Source organism: Sceloporus occidentalis, unplaced genomic scaffold, assembly GCF_023333645.1.
Source record: "Sceloporus occidentalis isolate IW3139 unplaced genomic scaffold, rSceOcc1.0.p SCAF_360, whole genome shotgun sequence".
NCBI lineage: Eukaryota > Metazoa > Chordata > Lepidosauria > Squamata > Phrynosomatidae > Sceloporus > Sceloporus occidentalis.
Window position 1 is genome coordinate 336,743 of NW_028317340.1, and position 26,483 is coordinate 363,225.

Sequence of the window (26,483 nt, forward strand, 5' to 3'; positions counted from 1 at the left end):
ATTACAGGGAGGGGCTGGTAAGTAGGAGCTGCTGCTGTGAGTCACTGAAACGGTTTATATAATGAGGGGTATTTTTCAGAGCGTTTGCTCTGAAAAAACCCTCATTTAATAATCGATAAAAATCGATTCAACTAATCGATAATGAAATTCGTTGGCAACGATTTTCATTATCGATTATCGATTTTATCGATTAGTTGTTGCAGCCCTACTATATATATATTCACATACATATGTTATTCATTCATATATGCATCTGTTGATGGATAACTTTTAAACACATAGAACACTTATACATCCAACCCTTTTAAAATAATTACTATACATGTTTCCTATAGACTAAAGATAAAATTTAAGAAACAACATTTTAGAATAAATTAGTTCTACATAAACAGATCGTTACTTTCTTGTCATATTTAGGAGATCATTTCCTAATCTCAAATGAGTGGGTATTTTCAGCAATGTTACGTGCCCAGCATTACGTAAAAAACACTATCCATTCCCTGCGATTGCAATTAACAATAGAACTATTTGTTTCCACGACCATGGTTTTGTATAAAAAACATATTTATTTTTTAAATTGTTAAAGCTCACAAACCGTTGAGAGCGCACAACCTCAAGAGACCTTCAATAATAAATAGTTTGACTTATTACCACAACATTAAACAACATCACTTAGAAAAAGTCTACAACAATAGCAAGAGGATGTGGAAAATATGGGAACCGTGTACTATAATAGTAGCGTGTGATTTACTAAGCTTCCAGGTATTAACTTCGGGTAAACAGTTTCCAAAGTGGTCCCATTCACAAGTTCCTCTCGGTCCCTTAAGGCCGCGGGTGAAAACACAAGCATTACACAGCCAAAGCGTTGGCGGACAGCCATTAATGCACATTACGATGAAGTACAAACAACTCGACACAGAAGTAAACGAGATAACAACCGCTATGTTCTACATTACACCAGTTCTTCCAAAACAGGCTACATTGGCCAGAAGCCCACAATATGTGCCGTTAATCTCACCGAGATGCATAAGGGAGACGTCTGTCCCTAAAAATGTGTACTTTTTCTTACTTTTGTCATGCGCCAAAATGGCTACGCGGTGTAACTTCCAAACCGAGTTTTTAAAAGCCTTTCTTGGAGCAGAAAACCAGAACACAATAAGAGAGCAACCACCATAACGTGTGAGGGTGAACAGAAAACCTGCACTTTTGGGGTTACCAAGGAACCCAACAGAGAAACCTGAGAAGCGTGAAGCCAAGGACCGCCATATTAGATGGAGCCTGCAGCCAATAGGTGACGAGAATAGTTGGACCATGACGGAGGAGAGCAGCTGCAGCAGGGAAGCTTCTTCCGTGTCAGGCGTGAGCTTTATTTTGGTTTTGAAAGAATGCATATTAAAGCACACAGGGGCATTAACTGTCCCTTTGATGTCATCGACATCCGACCACAGTTCATAGGCGACACAAAGATCAGATAGAACGATATTGTATAAATCAATATTAAAAAACGCAATCATGTTGTTATCATTTGTCTTATTCCACAAAAAGCAAACATCTTTCTTTTTCTTTTTGGAGAACTTACTTTTCAAACCACAAAGTGAGGTTAGTTGTGTGTCTGATCATTTTTAGGAGGTTGGGAGAATTGACCTCTTTATCTTCCTTTGTCCATACGCTTCCTACAAGTTCAGATGACTGCACAGCCCTATACGGAATAAAATAAGACGGTAAACGCTTGTAACCGTTGACGCAGTATCTGTTGCGTTACGAGAAGCAGTAAATAAAACAAGCCGCTGTTCTAAGCTACTTACTTGTAACAACAAAAGGTTACAAAAGCTAAAAGCGCATAATACATGCTACCATGGGCTGAGACCCGTGTCCCTCACATATAAGCTCCGTGTACGCCAATTAGGAGGAAAGAAAAGCCTGGTTTCTCCTCAAAATTATATGTCAACATCTGGAGCAGTCAGAACTATAACCAACTGCCAAACTTAGCAGAAGCACATTTGATTTTGCACATAGCGCAATTCGTTAAATATTAGTAAGTGCTACAACCAATAATAAACTATAAAGAAGTGTATTTTTATTTCTAAATATGAACCATACCTGTAAAGGTCAGACTCAAGCAAAGTCAGCTGTCGGGCGATTTCTATCGGATGCAATGTGAGTAAGTCGAAATTCTGGCTGGATCGGCTGAGGTGCCACTCTATGGCAGGAGGCAAGCTTTCAAACGTTATATTGTGGCTAGGTCCATTGGCTTGAGCCTGTTTTTTGCGTTGAATGATTTTCGTGATAGATTCTACCCACTTTTTCATGGCTTTACCTGGAAAACAAGAGATGTATGCCTACCTATATTTTTTTTTGAGCAGCTTAAAACATTTGTGAGAACGCGTTTTCCTCTACTGACAAAAGCCAATTCCGTTTCACACAAACACAGGCGTCTCCTCATACCTCTCACTGTTCCAATAAACTCTTCCAGTCGTAGCAACAGATCTGGGTCTCGTTCAAAGTCATAGAAATGATGTTCTACCCAATGCCGACAAACATTCAACACTCTAAGAAGGAACAAGTGAATTACGCAATGAGCAACAATCCAATTGTAAGAATATCTCAAAGATTTCAATCTTAAAAATGTGTAAAAAAAAAAAAGTACTAGAAAAATAAGTTTTCCAGTTGCCTGGAAAAATAAGAAGCCTCTGTATAGAAAATAAAACACATTCAGAAAACGTAGAAGAGACGGATGCTCACCGTAACTGTACTGGCTGCACATACTCCTTACGAAACCTCTTCAGCTCTGCACTAAGGGGCTGGTCGCCATTCTCCATCGCGATGCGATCTGCTTCACTAGGTTCCGGTTCTGGTATCTCAAACCTTTGTGAGGTAAACGCAGGGATTTGGGGAAAAGTCAACAAGACACAAAAACCTAATCGGTTGGATTTGAAAGAAAATCTCAATTTTTTCCCCCCACTATTGTTACACTAAAAAAAATTGTCGTCTTTTTTTTTTTTTTTTTAAGCCATTCCAGATTTAAAATAATAATCTTTTCAGACAGCTGCATATTAGTGATTTGTGTCCCAGCTGTGATCTACAAACATATGCCATAACAAATGGGTGACCGTATTCCAAGAGCTTGATAACTTTGCAAATAAGTGACTATTTCATCGATAACCACGAATGAGAGCAAAAAGACAAAGAATGACTTAGGAAAATTAAGGGCCAAGAGACGATAAGTCAAAGACGGACGCGTGATACAGTTTGGTCAACAATTAGCATGCGTTCATGGACCGTTTTTCCTTAACATACCTTTCTATGAGAAGGCTTAAAAGTTCCTGAGGCTTGCAAAAAGATCTGTATGTTGTAAGAAACGTTCGAACGAAGTTGGGATCTGGGGAAGTAAAACAACAAAGACTTGGTTTAATTGAATGTCAAGTTTTTTTCCCACGTACCAGTAGGACCAAAAGAAAAACTGTAAATAGGTAATGCTTCGATGGCTTGATGCATGTACCGGCAGCAGTGCAGGCTCCTGCATGTGTCCTATTCTTCATAATAAAAGAGAAATCCCCCTGTTTTCAATGGCTAACCTACATGCATTATATGAAGTGATAATATATCGCATATGGTCTCAGCTCATTTTGATGCAAAGTATGCAGCAAAAATGCATAAAAAGTAACTACATAACAGTGCAAAGGCTGACAAAAAGGAAAAAAAGTAATCTCTTCAGGCCAAATACTGTATGAAGCAATCACCAGACAAATAAATGGATCGTACCAATTAATTTGGGATTTTATCTGAAATAAAGGGCGTTCTAAATACAAATCATTGTAAACTGGATAAAATAAATGTCAATGTTACACATTCTGGTCTCATGACTAAGATAATGTTTACGTGCTCAACAGCAGAGGAACATGCTACTTAAAGGGGCAGTTTAATGTCACCGGGAGCCCCACCAAAGAATGCATAAGTATAGTAAGTATACCACGTGCATTGAGATGTAAACGGGCAAAAACATTAAACTGAGGGGGATTCTGCAGAACACCCATATGTGTTTGCAAAGGGCATAGAACAAGAATGAAAAGGGACCATGAGGTTATCATATGCATTAATGTGCATTTGATGGTTGACGTGCCCCTATAGCACCCCCAGCTGACCAGATAAGGGCACGAGCAAATGCTTTAAACTACTCAAAAGGGTGGAACAGAAGGTCCCTGTGCCACATATGCCCCATGCCCAGTGCCAGGCAAACTATAGGCACCCCTTAGCACAAAAATGATTTGATATCTGCAGAAGCCAGGAGAGTTGCTATTGTAGTGCAAATTCGCCTATGAGTATGCATGGTATGACGCTAAACCAATATTTAAATATGCATCCACTAATATGCACGTTAGATTTTAGATCATTAGTTGTTATTGTGTAACCGACGTAATCCCCCCCGTCTCCCATTTCCTGCTGCATGCTCCATTTCCTGCGTGAATTTTGTGTGTACTACACATAGGAAGGCAGAAAATTCCTCTGTATCGAAACAAGTCGTAATAAACTTTAATCTGAAAAGTGATTGTGAAACAAAAAAGAAAACATGTAAACCATTTCATTATTTTTTGGCACTGTCAACACATTGAAAGCCTGACTTTACAGGGAAACATGTTACATCCATTCTCAACTTCAGAGGCGAGTCGTGGAAGAGGACTGGATCAAATTTATACTGCTAATTTTAAAAAAAAATGTATATTTGATAAAATGTATCCAATAATATATAATAAAAAATGTAAAAACTGCTGCAGAGAAGCTGCAGATCGGGGGCGTCCATCACACCACTGAGGATAGCGGCTGCAGAGCCACACTTTCTATCCCAGATAATCACGTGTGTTTTTTATATTTCCTTTCTGAAGAACGCACACTGAAGTACTCAGAGGGCTGCCAGGGACACCAAGTTGTCACTTTAAGCTATTAAAATAAGCAGTATGCACATATTAAAAACCCAATGTATAAGTATCTTGGCAGCAGCAATTTTATTTTTCAGTTCTATGGATCTGCTGGGAGTATTACTCCACTTTTGGCCATGTTACATTTTTTTGTTTTTCGGAGACAATCCTACTCTAGAACAAGAGGGATGAGGAAGAACATTACATAAGAGGAAGCTTGCTTTGTCACCAGAGATCACAACTTGGTCTTAGCTGGTCTCCCTTATACCAGTCTTGTCCCCCCCCCCCCATACAATCCATCATGAATGCTGCTTTGAGGCCTAACACCTCTCCGCCAATCTCTTCACAGACTGTCTATACACTTTGGCATTCAGCACTCGCCTACAAAGCTCTCCACAGCAGCTCCCCTGCCTATACCCTATTTCTGCCTCTCACGCTCATACACAAGGCTTTTCAAGAGCTTCCCAATCTTACTGAAAGTCCTGCCTCATACTCTCCCCTGGTCTCCAGTCCCTCAAAAAAAAAAAAAAAATCTCCTGAGGCCCCCCTCTTCACTGAAGCAGACAGGTTAATGCATCCCCTCCCAACTATAACTTCTAAGTCACACTGTGGCTGTCAGGTTTCTCCCACCATATCATCTTACTCCTTAGTCAACCTGTACATAACATGTATGCAACACAGGTACACAGTTTTGAGGATCGTCTATCTAAAACACCTGCACTTTCCTCTCTTGTGTACACCAATCTCCTTCTAGAGCGTGTCCTCTTTTGAGAAGGGCCCTCCACACTTTTTAATGTGATGCATTACTTGTTATGTCTTGCTTATCCTTTGTACAGTGCGTCATAATCTAATGGCTCTATGTATCAAATATTTCCATATTTGTGTACTGAAACTGAGAACCCAACAGAGCTGCACTAATGGTATATTTTGTTAGTATAATGCAGGGTGATGGGGTGGGAGAGAAGAGCTGCTTAACCCCCAACCTATGAAGTTTACTGGGTACAATAGGTCTTCTTCAGTATTCTTCTATTTGAAAGGGACACAGGATCCCAAATCGTGGATTTAATTCAGCTAAGCGAGCAGTGGCCGATTTGCCAACATAGTTTATGCTAGGAAGCAGCTCTAGGTATATGCTGCATGCAGGCATCACTCAGGCACCGGAGGAAGATCTTCACACTCCCTCGTAGTGGAGTTTAAGATTGAACCATGTTGGCCTCATTAGGCCCAATGGCACACTAACCTGTTAAGGATCCTAATAGGCCATCAAGCCAAAATGGGCCAATGGGTTCCCCATACATTACAGTATATACTGAATCGGAGGAAAGGGCTTCACAGAAACATTAAGCCTGCTAATTTGTTCACCTTTGTGTGAAGCCATTTTAGATGAAAGCAAACAATAGTGGCCTCCAATTAGCTCCAAACAACCCCCCTTGAATTCCTTAAGAAAAGGAAACAGACATCACGCTGACGCACACATGTTATTTTTGCATTCAAAAAGAGAACCAGAAATAGACTTGCTGAGACTAAGGAGAACAATAGTTGGTAGGAGAAAGTCAGGACCCAAACAGCAGTTCTTGGGAGGGCAATTAATTAGAGAGGACAAGATAGCAGACAGGTCATTTCCTAGTACTGGAGCTACGGGACCTACTCATTAAGGAAACAGCATTTCTCTGAAATGGAGTTTCTAATAATAAGGCAACAAATGCAAAGCTCTGCTTTATGGGTGGGGAGGGGACAACCCGCTGCTTCCGTTATCGTCAATTCCACGCACAGTGCCAAGAAGACAAATTGCACTGCAAACAGGTTTGGGAATGAATGTTGCTTTTGGATATGAGCCATAACATAGTTTGTCCACAGTTTTGTTTTCTTCTAGAATAGTATTTACAATAAAAAAGGACATATACCGCTAGTAATGTAAAAGACATACACGTTGCAAGAAAAGCATGAATTACTTTTACTATATAAATATTACTTTTTACATGAAATATTTTTTCCATTTATTTAATTTTGCCATGTTTGAGAATATTGAAATTGTGCTTTTTCCTCCCCTTTATTCTTTGCCTATGGCTGTCTAGCAGTGCAGGCACCTCGGTATAGGCATGCCGTTATGTTGGGGAGCAGGGACATGCAAGAGGTGAGTGCAGGAAACAGCCGTCGCTTTGCACTAACTTCATGCAATGTTTAATTTTCACACTTTTGCCAGTAAAACGTGCATAAAAGACCTATTTTTGCAGGGGGGATGGATGTTTAAAGTTGAGTTTCTTTTACAAAAAGTCCTAAGTCAACCCTACATAAATCCAAAAGATTAGTAGTTATCTATCAAATGAGCCTTTCTTGTGGGGGTGAGGCCTTCATAAACCTCCACACATGGAAGAGAAAAAGGTGTCTACACCTAGTTGGACACTCATGGTGGTTTGAAAGAGGAGTTGCTTCGGTATATCTCTCCACGCCAACAACTGCTATATGACATATGAGATGCTCATATAGCAGGCCCTAGAGAAATTGGAAGATGGTATCCAGCAGAGAGCGAGCCACTATGAGCAAACCCCTTTAGAGGACCACTGAACGACAGAAAATAACAGCAACATTTTTCCACAATCTATAGACAGGTTATTTGATAAATGATATTGTATTCCATATAAACAGAAAAGGCTATATATTTTGCCCATGAGACAAATAGAAGACAATTGTTGTGATCTGCACATATAACACTAAAAAGTATTCCGATTTTGAAGTTCTCAAAGTCAACCTTATAGGTCGAAATACAGGTCAATGGCTTCTCAATGAACACATGACTATGCAAAACGCATCAACTGATTTCTCAGTTATAAATGGTCCTAGTTAGAAGTACTAACTTCTGGAAAAAGTGGTGGTAACCGGAATAGTCTCCCGTCGGAAAAGGTAAGGACCAATCCACTGTTGGCAAAAAAGACAACTGGCTTGTGCCTACTGTCACAACAAGGTTCTGTGATGTGTAAAGTTTGACTAGCAATTTGTTTAGCACAAGGAGTAGAAATTGGACTTTAAACACCAATGTACATAACAGCCCAAATTATATTTGCCTTCATGACACACAAACCTCATAATCCTCTTATCTCTACAAATCAGGAACTGCTCACACCCAATAAACTAATTAAAGCACCATATAATCAGCTACCTGATTGCAATGAAACAACCGAGTTAATTAAATCTCCCAGAATCCTTACAGAAGCTAAGCTTGGTATTTGAAATAAGGGATGACAGGGAATACCATACCTGCATACATGTGGTAAGTTAACCTCTCGATGAGTTTCACTACAGTCCCGGCCTTGATGATGGGGATCCCAGACTTGGGCTGAACATTTTCTTCAAACACAATATTCTCCTCAGAGTCGGGCTCGGAAAACCTGTACACCTTGGGACTCGGGAGCCTCAATTGCTCCTCCTTTTCTTCTTGTAACATAGTCACATCCAACATTCGTTCTAAGGTACTTCGGTACTGCAGGGATATTAAGGCAGCCATCCAATTGTTTTTCTCCTCTGCTGATTTAGCAGCAAATATAACACTGTTCTCGTCTTTTAAAATGATCTCAAAGGCATGTCTGTACTCATTAGTGTCATCCTTATCGTTGATCTGTACCTTCCGCATAAAGAACTTCTCCTTCAAACGATAGTCTGCATTGCTGGCACCCGGTAGCCTTGGTTGTCCATGATTGGACTTACAACAGATCATCAATCCATCAAAAAGGAATATGTGTCTCTCGTGTTTGGCACCAACGCGGGTCAAGGCACCCTCCATGATGAACTCATTGCAACACTGTCCGATGTCCTTACCTTCCCATCCATCAATGTTTTTTTGAATCTCATTCATTTTCTTAATGGCCAGCTGTTTTCCCTTCATTTGCTGACTATAAAACCGACAAGCAGATTCACTGTTGAATGTAAAGATAGACCAAGTCAATACGTCAATGATATGAAACGGGCAGGTGTAATATCAGATTACCATATTGTTTTGATCCTCTGACATCATTTTACATATAAATCTCATCTGAAGTCACCACAGACGTTTGCACTTTCCTGGGGAGGTTAACTTGCATCATCACGTATGCATTACATAGAAAAAGCATGTATTGCTATATACAGAAATTGCTCTAGGAATTGGAACATAGAACAGAGAACAAGTCCCAATGCTATGTTTTGCTTAGTGATTTCTGCGTCCCAAGTGCATTATTTCACATTTATCAACGTTAAACAGCTGCTACACCCTAGACCTTTCTTCTAATTTTTTTAAATCAGTAGCCATTTAGCTTATTCCTCCACAAACGTCTTGCAGGAATGTCTGCAAAAATACATCTTACCTTTGTTTACACATTTTTGATAATGACAGTATATATATATATATATATATATATATATATATATATATATATATATATATATTTAGTATTGTTAACATGTCATCAACATTTGTAAACTATACATCTTTAAACCACATTGCATAATAAAACACATGCTTGGTATAGATAAATTCAGATGACTATTGACCATTATTACATCAACTAATCTAATTTAGTGTCCATACACAATTTAGACACAAGGTTTGCAATTCTTCTCAATATTAAGAATAAAATCAAATTGTGAATATTACACGTCTAATTTATATACAGCATTGTAGAAACACAGAACCTACGCCTATATTTAAAACAGAAACGATAACTTAGTTTGAATGCTGTCGAGTCTGGGAATGCCTGAAACTGTAGCATACAATGACAGCTAAATACGAAAGGCTTCCACACAAGAACAATATATTGGCTTTAATGTCCTTTCCTTTAGAAACAAAAGGCAGGATCTGGGCACTCCCGAGGTACACCATTCTCTACACTCTATGTACACTGACCACCCCAAAATGTCAAAACAAATGAAGCACTTCAATTACTGTCAGAAACTGCAAATAAGAATGTTGTTAACTCACAGACGAGACCAAAATGTTAAAGAAAACAAACGTATTTGGAATATTTGTCACAATAAATTCTACTTTATAGCCAACACAAAGTGCATATATATATCATGTAATGCAACTTATGTTTTCCTAAAATAATATAATATAAAATATGTATAAATTAACTTGTAATAGCTATACATATTTTTCTATTAAGAAGGAAAGAAAAAAAAAAAAAAGGTACAAAAATAGATTTAAAAATCATTCAGGTTGGGGGGGGGTATTGCTTGCAGACTACAGGACCACTGTATAAGGCTAGGAAAATTTATACAGAATATAGGAGCAGACGGTGTGATCTAGGAGCCAGAGAGACATTTCTCAAAGATATCATTATAAAGTAGCACAGACAGATTAAAATCTTAGCCATATTTACCGGGATCTTGGGGTCTGTTCAGTTATATAAATTAACAATAAAAATTGTGTCAGACTAAACATTTGGGTTAGCACTAAAATGAAAAAAGTATACATATTGTACATGTTTATATTAACCAAAGCCAGAAATTCTGCAAGGAAAGCGTAAGGAACAAGTTTCTATCGACACAAACAAATAAACTGTCTTTTTTTTTTTTTTGGCAAGAGGCATAAAGCCGGGTGTGTGACTTACCTCAAACGTCTCTTTGCGAGGCTCTTGGAGCATATCCTCTCCATGCTGCTCTGAAGGTTTAGCAAGGCGGTTATCGATTGCTTTAAACATTCTTTGTCTTCCTCATCTTCACTCTTCTCCTCTAATTGCTACAAAGATGAAAGAGGAAAAACAATGTCGACGCGTTCCTCTCAAGCAGGGGAAAAGGAAGCCTGTTAATCTCCGTACGCGAGAGAGTAGCCTCCACTGTACACACAACGAGTGTATGCCGGTGAAGACTACACAACGCTGCTGAACAATGGAGCTGGCTGAGCCATGCCTTTCCTTATTAGAATATAATTATATATATTAATAGTTAATGTTTAAAGGGGCAATGAGGGGAGAAAATCCCTTTTTTGTGCAGGTAGATAGGGGGTAGCACTAAGTAAACTTGGTTACCCTTGAAGAATAATCTTTTGCTTTGTTCTTCTCACATCGTACGACGGTTGTCTACCTGAATAGTCATGAGAACTGTGCGCGGTTCCTCGGCTGAAAATCCCGACTAAATCGTCATTTTTTATTGCTGTGTTTTTGCAGTTGTTTTACACAGAAGGTAATGAGTCAGCAGGGGGGACTCGGATCACAATGTATGTCTATAAAGATATTTGTGCTTCCACCCAAGCTTTCTATTGTTTACAGCAATGGCATCAGATACAATCTAAATAGCTTTTATTAGCTCCTTCGTGACCTTAAGACTTGCTATTACATCGTGAAAAAGAAATGGTTGCAGTAACCGCAAGAATATTAAAGTTTGCAGAATGCAACCATGCGTTCCCAGCGGAGCTCCACACGAACCAATGGAGCTGGCCACAGCCATGCGAGTCCTTTTTTACTCCAGTGTCAGTCTGACCCTCTTTCATTGGTTTAAAAATGTATTTATTGTATTATTTCTAATATTTGTCCTGCAGTTGCCATAAACATAAGGAAATTTTATAATTAGCAACCACAATTACTTAGAATCATAACAAATCAAAATAGTGAACTATTCCGCTTTTTAACCGCAAAACTCATATTGCTGGAAACCATAAAAAGGCTACTTTGGTGCTTTCAATTAGGCTGGAATAAATTTCTTTATTTTAGGTTTGTTTTTGGGTCATTTCCGATCCAGTTTACCAACTATAGCATACTTAGCCTCAAAGTGACCCATCACAATTAAAACCCTTACCTTTATGAATTCAAAGTAGTGCAGGCAGTAGTAAACAGGAGCGAGGAGGAGTCGTGGCAAAACATACTGTACAGCTTCTTTAAAGCCTTCCCCTATGGACTAAAGAGAGTAACATGGTAATTGGTGAGGGAAATCATTCTATTAAAGGGGTACGACCTCAAGAGGGGATTGTCACACCTAGGGCTGCAACAACGAATCGATAAAATCGATAATAATCGATTATGAAAATCGTTGTCAACGATTTTCATAATCGATTAGTTGAATCGATTTTTATCGATTTATAAAATTATGTTTTTCAGAGCAAACGCTCTGAAAAACTCCCGTCCTTCTATAATCCGATCTCAAATAGAGATCGGATTATAACTGTAGAATCCAGACCCCCCGCAAAGCTGCAGAAGACCTGGATCCTCTCTGCCACCCGGTGAGGGTCTGTGCAAAACACACAGACATCCTCCGCTTCTCCCCTTCCGCTTCTCCCCTCCACTTCCGCCGGGGCTTCTATTACTGAACCCGGCGTCATGTGACCTTCCGGTGCTGTTTCCATCATGGCAGCCCCAACGGAAGCGGAGGGGAGAAGCGGCTGTCTTCGCGCATCACACAGACCCCTACCGGCTGCCGGAGAGGATCCAGGTCCCGCTGCAGCGCCTGCTGGGGATTTGGATTTTAGTGCGCGATGTGCGCAACCTCGCTACTTCATCTCACTGCCACTTCCACCTGCCCCACCAGGGGTTAATATATCAACAGAAGAAAAACAGGACAAGTAAGCAGCACTGGGTAAGTATTATCTTTATTTTTATGCTCATTTGCCCTGTGTTTCTTCTGTTGATATATTAACCCCTGGTGGGGCAGGTAGAATTTTTGCGGGATCTATTAATTATGTGCATTTGTGTTTTTTTTTTATGTCTATAATATTTGATTTATTGTCCATATATTTATATATATTTATATTGTATTGTGTATTTTTTTTTGTCTATATTTAATAAATATAAAAAAACAATTTTAGTGATGTCAGTTTTTCTTATATCGGGGGGGAATAAGACATATCAGGGGGGACAGTGGCATAAAGGGGCTATAAGGTGTATCAGGGGGGACAGTGGCATAAAGGGGCTATAAGGTGTATCAGGGGGGACAGTGGCATAAAGGCGCTATAAGGCATATCAGGGGGCACAGTGGCATCTCAGTGGCATATAGGGGTAAAAGGCATATCGGGACATGGTGGCATATAGGGGGCTATAAGGCATATCAGGAGGGCACAGTGGCATATCGGGGCACTGTGGCATATATGGGGCTATAAGGCATATCAGGGGGCACAGTGGCATATAGGGGGCTATAAGGCATATCAGGAGGGGTATAATGCATATCAGGGGACAGAGTGGCATATAGGAGGTATCCCCTTATACCTCCTATATGCCACTCTGTCCCCTGATATGCCTTATACCCCTCCTGATATGCATTTCTGGGACAGAGAGGCAAGCTGGGGGTGAGATGTGCATAACTGGGCAAAAATAGTTTACATGAATATTTACTAGTAAAGCTTTTTTTGGTATTTTTTGAGTTCTTGTTAAAATATAGCTTTAATTATTATGTCAGTAAAATAAGAAGGCGAATCGTGAAATGCCATTGTAAATTATACGTTTTTATTTAAAATAAACGAAAAATTTGCATATTGTTTTTTTTACCCGATTAATCGATTAATCGAAAAAATATTCGGCCAACTAATCGATTATGAAAATAATCGTTAGTTGCAGCCCTAGTCACACCGCAGATTGCCCATAATCCTAAAGTTTACACTTACATACACAACGTATTCATCAAGCTCTTTTCTCCTTTCACACAGGTATTAATTTAAAAGACGACCCGGCCCCATCAAACCCATTTAGCCCATGCCTACCATACTTTGGTTAATTGTAGCCTTCCAACGGAATCTACACTAAGGCACCCATGGGAGATTACATTTGCATGAAACATGCTGCCTGTGCCTTTGGGGATTGACAGTGCTGAAAAAGCAGAATAACTTAAACATTAAATAAAGACAATAATAACGCAAACGACAGATGGTTTTCAGAACTGTGTCGAACTAAAGATTTATCACAGGTGCGGAAGTTCCTTTAAGCAAGGACAATGCTCAAAAACAAAATTTCTTCAATTTCCAGGTGCCCAGTGGCAATCAGACCCCCTGAGCTGGAAACGGTGAGCCCTCTTTCCGAGAGAAACAATGTTCTCTATCTACTCACTAAAGACTGGGTAATCAGCTGAGTTAAATGTTATATTAGACGAGTTATCACTAAAGGTAAAGGTCGAATAGCTGTTATGTTGAGCGCGTGCTTCCAATTCAATAGCCGCAAGTTACAACCATGATCATGTTGCTGTACATCTAATAAATTTGACTCACACACTTTCTCACATTTTTGGATTCAAACACACCATAAAAGGCATAACGGACTACTTTCTCCACTACCTTTCCCTGACATGCCAAGAGAATGGTCTGGTTTGGCTTTAGCCAAGAGACGCAACAAGTTATTGTCTGGATTATAACAAAGCAGAGATTAACCAACAAAAAAGTATAAAGTGAGCATATATCCTAGGGTTTAATCCATGATAAAAATTATGACTATGCCACGCTTCACAAAGATTCACAGTGATGTATCTCTACCTGTAGATAAAGAGCTGCACCGGGCTTTGACAGCTGACCAAGGAAATGATCATGAAAACCTGGCCGCAGAATATCCTGAGCATAAGACTCATACGGGTCAAAGGCAAGCTCCTGAAACGACAAATGAACAGCATTAAAAAAATAATAATTTTAAAAAATGTAAATCATTAAGCTCACTTGAGACCTTCGATTGCTACTGTTGTCGAAGGCAAATTGGGATCTAAATAATCATACTGTAATGATTCAGGGCACTGGTGGATTCCCTTTCCTCTACCATGCTCATAATGATAAACAATGCTCCTACTAAAACGGAATAGAACTTTGTGATTTTAAACAAATCTTGTAAATCACGTACGATTTCTAAAAATAGAAAGTAATAAAATCCCGGACTGGCGTTATACTATTGTTTGCCAATGGAGTGATATATAAAAAAAAAAAAATCTTCACAGAAGTCCAGCTTATTTTCTTTGTTAATAGTTCAACAATCTAAATTTTTTGCACATACAGGTTCAGTAAAGCTATTTTTAGTATAACCAGATGCACCAGAAGTCAATGAGTAAGACAGTACCTGAAGGGAGTTAATGATAAGTGTGCTGGCGCCCCCTTGTGGCTAATGGTAATACGCAAAAGGTCAAAGACGGGATACAAATAAGTTGATTAAGGGTTGCGATGGAGATTTAGAGCTACAATCTATTGTGTCCAGCAGCTACCTAGCCTACCTCACTAGAGGATTTGGTTGCACTGCTTTGGTGATTTGCTTTTTTTTTTTTTTTTTTTTTTTTTAAACAGTTCATGAGGTCACCTGGGTGCCAAAGTGCTCCAGCTTCACATCAGATCCCGTATCATAATGATATGACCTTGTTTCTCTCATTAAACACAATTAGCTGGGTATCTCATGGCAGGGCAGTGTGGAGGAATTCCACATAAAATGGAAAAAAATAATAAAAGACTTACCTAAACTCCCTGCGCATCTTACTCAATATCCCATTAGCTACACATACATTCAATACATGCAACAACAAGCAAGTCTGCTTTTCTGGTTTCTAGTGGGTTTCTTTAACTCACCTCTGCTAAATCCTCAAAGCAAGTTTCTTTAACTCACCTCTGCTAAATCCTCAAAGCAACTTCCAACTAATGGGTGAGGGCTTCCTTCATCCGTCATTTCCACAGTGTCTTCAATAAGGCCCAGAAGCTTCACACTAAGTTCGTGGATATCAATGATTCGGCTGAATATATTTTCCACATCCTAAGAGAGATATCGATTCGGGATGTAAATATAAGCAGGTACAGAAGAACCCAATATTATCCAATCTAGCTATGGATTCTCACTATAAGCGCTGTAGAATATATTAAACAGAGATCCCATGTGTCATACCATATGCTCATACATGAGTGACGTGTATGCAAAGAGATGGTCGGATTGACTCACAAACATTGTCCTTTGTAAATGTGACAGCTGAGAGGTTCCATTAAACTTCCATTGTGTCCCTTTTGGAAAGCCAAAGGGGGGGGGGGTTCTGCAGAATTTTCTCTATTTTGAAGAATGCATACTAAAATACTAAAAGAAGGATGCATATCAAAGTAAGTAAAGTGTCCCTTTATCTAATATTGCACATGAATCTCTCTGAGGTGTGGATTTTCCTGAAGCAGACCCTACTCAACCTGCTTTAGAGGCAAATATCTAATATCTATCGGATAGATACTCACATGATGCGAAAATAATTTTGAGCTGGAGGCGAATGGTTCTCGGAACACTTTGATGATGAGGTTGAGTTCCCTTATGTACTGTCTAATTTCTGCCATAAAAGACTTGACAAGGTCGTAGTACATTTGTTCCCCTAAAGCAGACGGCTCTTCCTCGGCTAAGGACAGGACACTTATGTCTTCTTCATCTTGATGGAACATATCCATCAAAACCTGCATGCAGGAAAAATTACAGTATTTAGATGTAGCTTACACAAACAGAAGCATAGGTAATATTAATATATTCTGTATACCAACCCAGGATATATAAAGAGACCATTTAAAGGTTAACACCTTCATAGTATTGTCTGGTCAGAGGCTGCAGATAAAAGCTCAATAAAAGTAATAATAATAAGGTGCAACTGAGGGAAAAGGGCCACTTGGTGCAAATAAAAGTGATAACACCATGATCACAGCGATGTAACGTTGAATAATACTCCAGCGATAGTTTTTACACAACTTCAAAACAGACAGTGGTCACCCAATCCTAAACACTTCGCCGTCAATCACAATGAGAAATTACACAAATAGAATTGTTCTGTTTCAAATAAGCGAACCTTCGAGTTCATTCCTTTGATCAACGTCTTGACCAGCCAGGGATTTGAAGCCGTTTAATAAGTAACCACCACCGCCGTCAAACGTTTCTCAAAACACGGATTCCACTGTAGGTTGTGTACAATGCTTTAACCCCTTGATGACAATTGCCGGTCCGGGCACGTCACGGAAAAACATGTCGTTAACGACAAATGACGTGCCAGTACCGTCATTTGTTAAAACGGGTAAAAAAAAAAAATTAAAAAAAAATTAAAAAAAAAAATCGATCCGTGATCGATTTTTTTACCCAAACGGCGTTGCTGTAATGCCTCGACCTCGAGGCATTCAGCCACGCCATGATCGGAATCAGGGGCCATGTCTGGCCCCTCCCCGGGGCGTCAACATCCGCCATACAATGAGCGTTTAGGAGGCGATCAACGATCACCTCCTAAACTTAAGTGGTGTCGCTGGAATGCCTCGATCAGGAGGCATCCAGCGACACCAAACACTTACCTCTTGATGGACTGTGACCGCTCCGGAGAGCAGCTGCCGGTGATCTTCGCCATCAGCAAGATGGCGGCGGCCCGGGAAAAAAAATAATAAAGATGAAAAGGTTCGCTAGACGGTCTCCTGACCCTCTAGAGAACTCTGGCTCCACTTGCAGGTTGATTACAGGTACTGCATTCAACCATGCAAGTCAATGGAGCCCAGCTTTCTAATCACAGTGTGATTAGAAAAAATTAAAAATAAAATAAAATTAATAATTAGAAAAAAAATAGTAAAAAACCAGTAAAATGTAAAAATAATTTCCCTCTGATGTCACTATCAGGGGAACCTTCAAGTTGAAAAAAAATGTTTTAAAAAAGGCAAAAAAAAATTAAAATATACATATAAAAAATATATTTTTGTGAGCAAGTCCTAAAATTAGCACATTAGCTTAAAACAATTCTCGCATGGAAAGAGTTAAAATACTGGCATATTAAATGCCCATGGGGTGTCTACTTTTAAAAAATGTACGATTTGATGGGGTAAATTGAATTGGCCGGATTCAACAATGTCCCAATTAACATAGGGGGAAGGATGGCCACACATCTAATTTCCAATTAGAAAAATGCACACGTACCAAATGTGGCCTTTTAGTTCCCCCCAAAAATGACAAACCCATGCATGTGGGGTATCACTGTACTCAGGAGATGTTGCTGAACACATATTGGGGTGTCGTGTGACAGCGGCATATACCAGTACATACATAAAGTGTGGGAAAAATACACACACAAAAATACTACTGCAAACTTTGAAAAAATGCTGGTGGTAAAATGTGTGCATGCAAAGAGTTAAAATACCAGCATTTAAAATACCCTGGGGTGTCTAGTTTTTAAAAATATATGGTTTTGTTGGGCACACTCAAATGGCCCAGCTCAAAGATGTACCAAATAGGGCATGGGCAGTGGATCCCCAAATGCCAAAGTTCAACATTGAAAAATGTGCATGCCCCAAATGTGGCCCTTTTGCCCCCAAACAGCCAGGCAAAATCATTCATGTGGGGTATCACTGCGCTCATGAGATGTTGCTGAACACATATTGGGATGTTTTGTGATAGTGACATATACGATAACTTTTTAATTTATACCTGAAGTAAAATGTGTGTGAAAAAACAAATGCAAAAAAATGACTACCACAAAGTTTGACAAAGACTGGTGGTAGATATGGTGCATGGAAAGAGTTAAAATACCAGCATTTAAAATACCCTAGGGTGTCTAGTTTTCAAAAATATATGGTTTTGTTGGGCACACTGAAATGGCCCGGCTCAAAGATGTACCAAATAGGACATGGGCAGTGGATCCCCAAATGCCAAAGTTCAACATTGAAAATGCGCATGCCCCAAATGTGGCCCTTTTGCCCCCAAACAGCCAGGCAAAATCATTCATGTGAGGTATCGCTTTACTCAGGATATGTTGCTAAACACATATTGGGGTGTTTTATGATAGTGACATATACCAGAACCTGTTTATTCATACCTAAAGTAAAATGTGTGTGAAAAAACAAATGCAAAAAAAATGACTACCATAAAGTTTGACAAAGGCTGATGGTAGAATAAGTGCTTGTAAAGGGTTAAAATACTAGCATTTGGAATACCCTGGGCTGTCTAGTTTTCAAAAATATATGACTTGATGGGGTAAATTGCATTGGCCGGCTTCAAAGATACCCGAAATGGCACATGGGGGGAAGAATTACCAGATTTGGAAAAAATGGCTTTGAAATAGCAAAACGCTACCTGTACTTTTTGCCCCATAATGTGTAGAAAAAAGCAAAAAAAACCATAAAAATATTGCGTATTTCTAAACTCAGGACAAATAGTAGAATCTATTTAGCAGGTTTTTTCATTACCTTTTATAGATGAGTAAAAGATTTTTCAACTAAAAGTTAGAAACAGTCATTTTTTTCTAAATTTTTCACCATATTTTATACTTTTTTTAATAGTAAATAATATGATACAATCAAAACCATGTCATCTAAAGAAAGCCCTTCTTGTCCTGAAAAAAACAATATCTAATGTGTGTGGGTTCAGTAAACGGGAAAGAAGAAAATTACAACTAAACACGAGCAGCGCAGAAATGAGCAACGAAGGGTACAAAAAGTAAAATCAGCCTTTGTCACGAAGGGGTTAATAAGTAACCACCACCGCCGTCACAACAAACGTTTCTCAAAACACGGATTCCACTGTAGGTTGTGTACAATGCTTTAAACAATACAGGCAAGGATTGGTGCAACTAAGACAGTTGCCCCTTTTGCCCTATTGTTAATCTGACCCCTCCCCGAATTTTGCATTTATGCAGGAAAGCACTTCACATGTAAGAAAAAAAAAATTTCTCTCTCATTTTTAGTGTATATCTCGTGTGAGGAAGTTTTGAGGAGCGATGGGTTCATTCATCCATGATGTACCAATCCAGTTTGTGAAGGTTCAGTAGGACCCACATAGATTTCATCGTAAAAGTATTTTTTTTTTTTGTAGCCAACAAATCTTCTTAGTTCTCACTAAAAACGGCCTTGCTTCTTCAGATAAGGAAAACTTGACAGGCCTTTCAGAACCAATCTGCGCCTCTTACATACGGCTCTACATTAATGATATGTACATCACGTCAGCAAAGCAAAGCTGTCACGTATTCGATTGATTTGTGTCAGCACGCCTCCTTCCAATCTGGACTGGGTATGGTGTTGGAAACGTAGAACACAACAACTTGTGTCTTTAGCACAGCCATCATTTTTAAAAAAGTGTGTTCATTATGTATGGATTTAAAGAATGACATCGGAATTCAACATATGGATTATACGCTATATGCTGTGATCAGCCAACTGAACCTACGCATTTTCCCAATAAACACTCAAATGAGTAATGTTACTGGCAATTAAATATTATTATTATTCACACTATTTCTTGTTATGTATTCATTTATATAGCGCCATCATATTCCACAGCGGTGGATAACGAAGTACCAAGACATAACAAGTAGTATATAACAATTTTCACAATTTTCAGCAATGACGGAAACAAAACGGATCGAAGAAAAAAATATCACTCAACAGAAACTGGTTCTTACCTTATCAACGCACATAGCAACTTTGATGTCTTGTTTTGTAATTTCATAATGCCGTATATTCCGTACATAATTCCCAGCAAGTTTTAATATATCCGCAGAAATGTATTCTAATACTGCCACTATGTAAACAGATACTTGGTGATCAATTTTATAACCTAAGACCTCCTAGGGAGAGAAAAAACCCAACATGTATATTTAATAAAGTTATATATATGCAAATATGCTTTTATAGAGAAGTAATGTTCATATTGCAGTGAAAATAGTAATATGACCGTGCCTGATATACACTGCACTTTACTGGGCATTTGCCTCCCCCTGGTTCATACAGCAAGGGCATTGAGACATGCACGAGATAGGCGTACAGCTATCCTGAATCTAAGACAAGACCAACCACTGATTCACAGGAAAACCGGGCAGACTAGTTCTCAGTTCATCGTAAAATTCTGTGATTCTATGACACAAACCGAGCCGTATTCAGCCCCATTCACAGGGACCACTCTCAGCCACACTGACACAGACACACTAACCACTCACAGCCACACAGACACACTCACTCATCACAAGCAGTAGTCCCATCTACACACAGATCACAAAGAGCTAACATCTCTCCTCTCTCTCAGGTACACTTTCGCGAACGCATGCTCACACCTCAAACACTTCCAGGCAAGTGTTGCTTGCTTAAACAACCATGCGGCCTTTCCCCGAACATTGATTTATACTTAAGACTACCGTATGAAGTATTCTTATGTAGGGGCAAATAAATGTTTATTTTAGCTGTACTTATCTCTGTACTTATAGCCGCAGAAGGTTGTATCAAATAATAAATTCCTTTTGTAGATTTCAGTGGGACTGCGTCCGTACCAGCACTGATTGCTAGGGAAAGTACAGGAGACATAATTCCCGCCTTTTACGCCTTACCTTTAACAAAGGATGTATTTTATCTACAGGTAGAGATAATGGATTTCTCCGCTTTTTCTTTTCAATAGATGACTGAGCATCAGCAATTGCCCACTTATCAATGGGATGGGGGAAGGTTTTCTGAACACGCTCCTGTGAATAGAAAAATAAAGAATTACTTATTTCCCTACAAAAAAAGTTCAATGTTAAAAGGAAGCGATCGTCGTTGATGGAACAGGGCCAAAAAGAGGAAACCATAAATATTCCTTTACAATGTATTTGCTGGTCTGTAAAATGTACTGTTAGTTTGTTTCCTTTGAATTTGCATGAAGGTACAAGAACACGCTAATGGAAGATTACACTCCAGAACGTGTTTGATATGAATCGCACGACTCCTGATATCACAGTGCTTTCTGTGGTACAGTAAGTGGGGTCTGACATGCACTTTGTCAACTGTTTAATACAATAATGCCACCTTTGCCAGGTTTAAAACATTTTTTATTCTGTTCACTCGTTTGGCATTTTGTTAAATGATAAAAAATAAACTATTAACATGCCTATCTTTGAAAGCATTCCTACTTTACAGCATTTTTTCACGCCTACCTAGAACTTTTGCACAGTACTGTATACTGTATAAAAGACCAGAAGGTGGCAGTAAAACATCACGCGTGTGACACAACTATGATAACAATAACAAGAAATACTCAAACCTATTACACAAGTCATACCAAAGGAACAAAATGGCCCTAGATGGCCATTAGATGTAATTGTGTGGTCTATTAACCAAATGACTGACAGAGCTTTGACCAACACAATGACCACTTCAACCACTTGGTCTATCGTTGGTCACAACTTCAAGACACCACTACTAAAACAGACACCCCGCCATTTCAACCAGAACGCATGGCCCTGGTCTACATTTTGGAAAACTCACTGAAGCTTAAGAGGTTAGAACATGTTAGGGCAAGGTAGAAGGTTTGCCACCATTTTAGGTACCCAACTCTATATCTATACTCCAAGCTCAGCTGATTGAACACTGATTAGTTTTTACCCATCATGATTTGTTTCCTCCAAGGGTGACAGAATATGAAGCCAATATGAAGCTTTTTAACTGTCAACAACAGAGTATATATTGGACCTCAACAAGGAAAATAAGTAAAGCCAGAAACTTGAATATAATCTCCATCATTACATCTGAATCTTTGTCAAGTAGAAAGAGAAGAAGAAAAAAAAGCATGCCTGGCTCTTTATATAAATAATAATTTAAGAGTTCACCCTTCATAAGATTGAGGACAACTCATTACTAAGGACTATCTAAGCCCACAGTGAATTAAACTCTAAACGTTTATACCGCTTATCAAGGATAAAGAAAACTATCAACCAGGGCTTTCTTTCCGCGATGACCTGGTTCTAAGGTTTTAATTACATAAACATCTGCTGCAGTAATGGTAAGGTGTCCAGATATAGAGCAAATACATATGGACACAATACTATACCTATATCAAAATACCATATTTGCTCGATTATAAGACAACCCTGATTATAAAACGACCCCCCAAATCTGAATATTAATTTAGGAAAAAAACCAAAATGCCTGAATATAAGACTACCCTATAGGAAAAAAGTTTTACCAGTAAATATTAATTCATGTAAACTATTTTTTCATATTTAATAAAAGCTATGATTGAGAAAAATATATATTTTTTTGTTTCCTTTTATTTGCCAACCTGCCCCCCCCAGTTATGCACATCTGCCCCCAGGCTTGCCACTCTGCCCTCAGAAATGCCTTATACCCCCCTATTTGCCACTCTGCCCCATGATGTGCCTTTTAACCCTCTATATGCCACTCTGCCTCCAGAAATGTCTTATACCATCCTATATGCCACTGTGCCCCATGATATGCCTTTTAACCCCCTATATGCCCCTCTGCCCCATGATATGCCTTATACCCCTATATGCCACTCTGGCATATAGGGGGTTAAAAGGCATATCATGGGGCTGAGGGGCATATAGGGGGTTAAAATGCATTTCTGCAGGTATATATATATATATATATATATATAATATATATATATATATATACACTGCTAACAGCAATCACACTCCCATCGAGCCAAGGCAGCCAGTACATGCTGGAACCTGGGGATGTTGGAAGTGTGATTACAGCCTCCCTATGCCATGCTACCACCACCACCCCCCTTACACATCCATGCTATCACACACACACACTCATTCACAAACATTTAAATACTCATTCATTTCATTAATCACACATACGCTCAACCCCCCACCCCCTTACCTGAACTGCAGATCTCCCACTCGCAGACTTCTGCAGGGGCCCGGCTGTGCGAGCAACTTCTCTGGCCCCGCCCCCAGAGGAAGGAGGGGGAGGTAGATTATGTGAGGACTCTGCTAGCTTCCTGTTCTCCTGCTGCTAGTAGCAGAGCCGCTGCTCGCGACCAAAGCCCGGTAAGCAGCACGGCCCCAGCAGAATGAGGTCTGATTAGAAGACGACCTCGATTATAAGACGAGGGGTATTTTTCAGAGCATTTGCGCTGGAAAAAACCTCGTCTTATAATCGAGCAAATACGGTACTAGATCACATACTTCAGAAATGGCTTTAAGATTTTATAGAATTAAACAAATGAGAGTCAGGGCAGTTCTCTTCATTGGGGATTTCCCATGGATTCAGTCAGCCGGAGTAACCAGGAATATACGTCTCATTTTCCCTTCAGAATTAATCAATTTAACCAATTTTTGCTGCCACATTTTGGAATGTGCAACGTGAACAAAATCAGAACCATATTGGAGAGCTAGTTTTTCCATTAATGTAAAAAAAAAACCCCAAAACAATTATTATTATAGTACAATAAAGCCGCGGAATAAGGCTATAATAAGAAAGTTAGACATACAAGCAATGTGACTTAATGGCTCAAAAAAAGCAAGGTTGTTTAAACTGCTTGCAAAGACAATGCTAATCATATGGACTATAGAACATTTCTATGGTGTGCTGAAGGGGCAATGTGATATTAACTGAAAAATGTTGAGTTTGGGAAAGTAAGAGTTAAGAGTTTAAAGGTGCAGTTCAACCTAATTCTGTAACTAAACGCAGACACATCATTCCTTGCCCTGCTCGATGCCTGTAACCGTTTTGGGAATAATTAGTGTGTATAAAAGGCATCGACGGGCATCAAAAAAGTGAAAATCTCGTTAAAACTACTACGTTGTTTTTATGTGATTAAGCCAGTTTAATGAATGAAATGACAGCTCTAAAATAAAGTTTATTTGCTTAACATGCTAGAAAGCACAATTCATGTTTGGAATAGCACATTTAAAAGCACAGTACATCTAACTATACTTTCTAATAACGCAAGTCGAAAAAGGGACCCAGACTTTTTATTTTTCGCTATAATGAATTAGTGAATTGTTAAAACAAATATAAAAAGGAAAAAAAATAAAAAGCCAGATTTCCAGGATGCTTAGTAATGCTCAGTGAACTAAACTGCTGGTAGGAATATGGAATAATAGAGTACATGGAGCAATAATGCCAAAGCTATCCCATCTTGGTAAAATTTGTTGATTTTTATGCGTCTTTCGATATTGCCACTTTCTTCTCATAAAAGATCGCAAATTATTTTTGTAATAACTTTTGCTTTAAGTAATATTCGTTATGGTTTGTGCCCCATCAGCTGGGTTTGTGCATAACATCGGTAGTGCTTTATACTGCAAGCCAATCCTTGAAAGGTAAGAAAGTTATCGTTATCTAAAAAAAACCAAAAAAAACGTCTGATATATTTTGTATGAATCTAACATGGAAGAATATCAAAATATAGAGACATGAACCCCCAAATTGATCCCACATGGCAAATTTTCATTTTGCAGACGATGCTATTTTATAGAACACCACATTTACGGCTATTAAGAAATGTGCAGGGAATACGCTGTGTTAGCAGAAACTGCGAAGAACACATTTTCTTGCTGCAAAACACCAGGACCTTGATGGATTTTGGCCGCTTACCACCACAGTCGCTGGAAATAGAATAAAATGCAGTACTTTTAAGTGGCATCTTTATGAGCGGATCAATATATGAACTATTTCTGAGTACCTCAACATCCAGGACACTGCGGGGCTGTGCTTGGCAGAGCATACTTAGCAGCTGCAAAATTAACTCTTCAACATACTGGAGAGCATCCTCTGCTGATGAGAGATTAGGGTGAACTTGCTTTTGAACCTACAAGGATAACAAAAAAAGGAGAGAGTTAACAATGATGTGATAATGCGTTAGAGATAGGTGCAATACAGGATCACACGTCTATATTTACCATGTGCATATCAAAATATAGAGAATTAGAGGAGGTGGGGGACGATACCTCGAACAAGAAGGTCAAAGTAGGAACGTAAACTAACTTATTTAGTAGGTTCACCATTTTGATTTACTCGGGTATGGAGTCTTGATTGTGGTCATCTCTGCAGTTCTGCCACAATCCAAGACAAGGCTGGCTAACTTGACATGGACAATCCAAGACAAGGCTGGCTAACTTGACATGGACAATCCAAGACAAGGCTGGCTAACTTGACATGGACAATCCAAGACAAGGCTGGGTAACTTGACATGGGTCAATAGCAGCAGCTGAAAAGCCGTACTGTCAGCATCCTATAGTGACAGAGTAGGAGAACAGCAGATAATCTAACGCAGTTGTTCTTAACCTTTTTGGTGCCACACCTCCCTTGTGAAATATGGTATGACCCACGCCTCTCATGTTTTAATGGCCCAAAACGTAGGCTTAGGTAGGATGGAGTCAGTCCAAACCTCCATAGAGGAGACTTACCCCACAGGTTACGAACCCCAGATCTAATGGGTTAATAACCTGCACTGCTATTTATAGCTTTATTAATATTATTTTCTTACAATATTATTGAGGTGTCGCCTATTGCAAGACACTAAAATCATGATGATCACCCAATAGTGGAGACCAGATGCCAATGGTGTATGAAACCACACGGGTGGAAAGAAACCATACGCATGAGTTAAACATTTCATACTCATAAACCAAAGCATTTTGATGCAGATGCAAGTCACTGTGCAGAAAGTGCTAAAACTACAGCAACTTTGCTTTGTGTTCTATTGTGCACAGAGGTTTACACAATTAACTGTCTATTTAACCCTTTAAAAATCACTACTGCCTCTCTAGAAACCTCCTCAGGGATATTTATTTTATTTAGAAAGGGTTTTACCAGGAAGAATAGATTGATATTTCTCTCGTTTTCTGAGATACGGAAAAGCAGAGGGAGAAAACTACAATAGGCACGGTGTAAATAGGAGTGTGTAGCCTAACAACATGATATTGGATGCTGAGATGAGGTCTGATGGTACAGAT

General features: G+C 39.1%; 1 protein-coding gene across 1 annotated transcript in view; it reads right to left on the reverse strand.

Annotated features, from left to right (window-relative positions):
* LOC149273791 (son of sevenless homolog 1-like) overlaps nt 1-26,483 on the reverse strand; it is a 60,924-nt gene that overhangs the window by 9,868 nt on the left and 24,573 nt on the right. Inside the window, exons 2-15 of the mRNA XM_089506006.1 lie at nt 25,211-25,336; nt 21,126-21,257; nt 20,208-20,372; nt 16,039-16,248; nt 15,434-15,577; nt 14,332-14,442; nt 11,679-11,777; nt 10,496-10,623; nt 8,169-8,824; nt 3,298-3,379; nt 2,743-2,865; nt 2,446-2,549; nt 2,101-2,317; nt 1,580-1,699 (exon numbers count right to left, since the gene is read on the reverse strand). Of these exons, the coding sequence (XP_089362132.1) occupies nt 1,580-1,699; nt 2,101-2,317; nt 2,446-2,549; nt 2,743-2,865; nt 3,298-3,379; nt 8,169-8,824; nt 10,496-10,623; nt 11,679-11,777; nt 14,332-14,442; nt 15,434-15,577; nt 16,039-16,248; nt 20,208-20,372; nt 21,126-21,257; nt 25,211-25,336 (2,417 nt within the window). The remainder of the gene's footprint in view (nt 1-1,579; nt 1,700-2,100; nt 2,318-2,445; nt 2,550-2,742; nt 2,866-3,297; nt 3,380-8,168; nt 8,825-10,495; nt 10,624-11,678; nt 11,778-14,331; nt 14,443-15,433; nt 15,578-16,038; nt 16,249-20,207; nt 20,373-21,125; nt 21,258-25,210; nt 25,337-26,483) is intronic.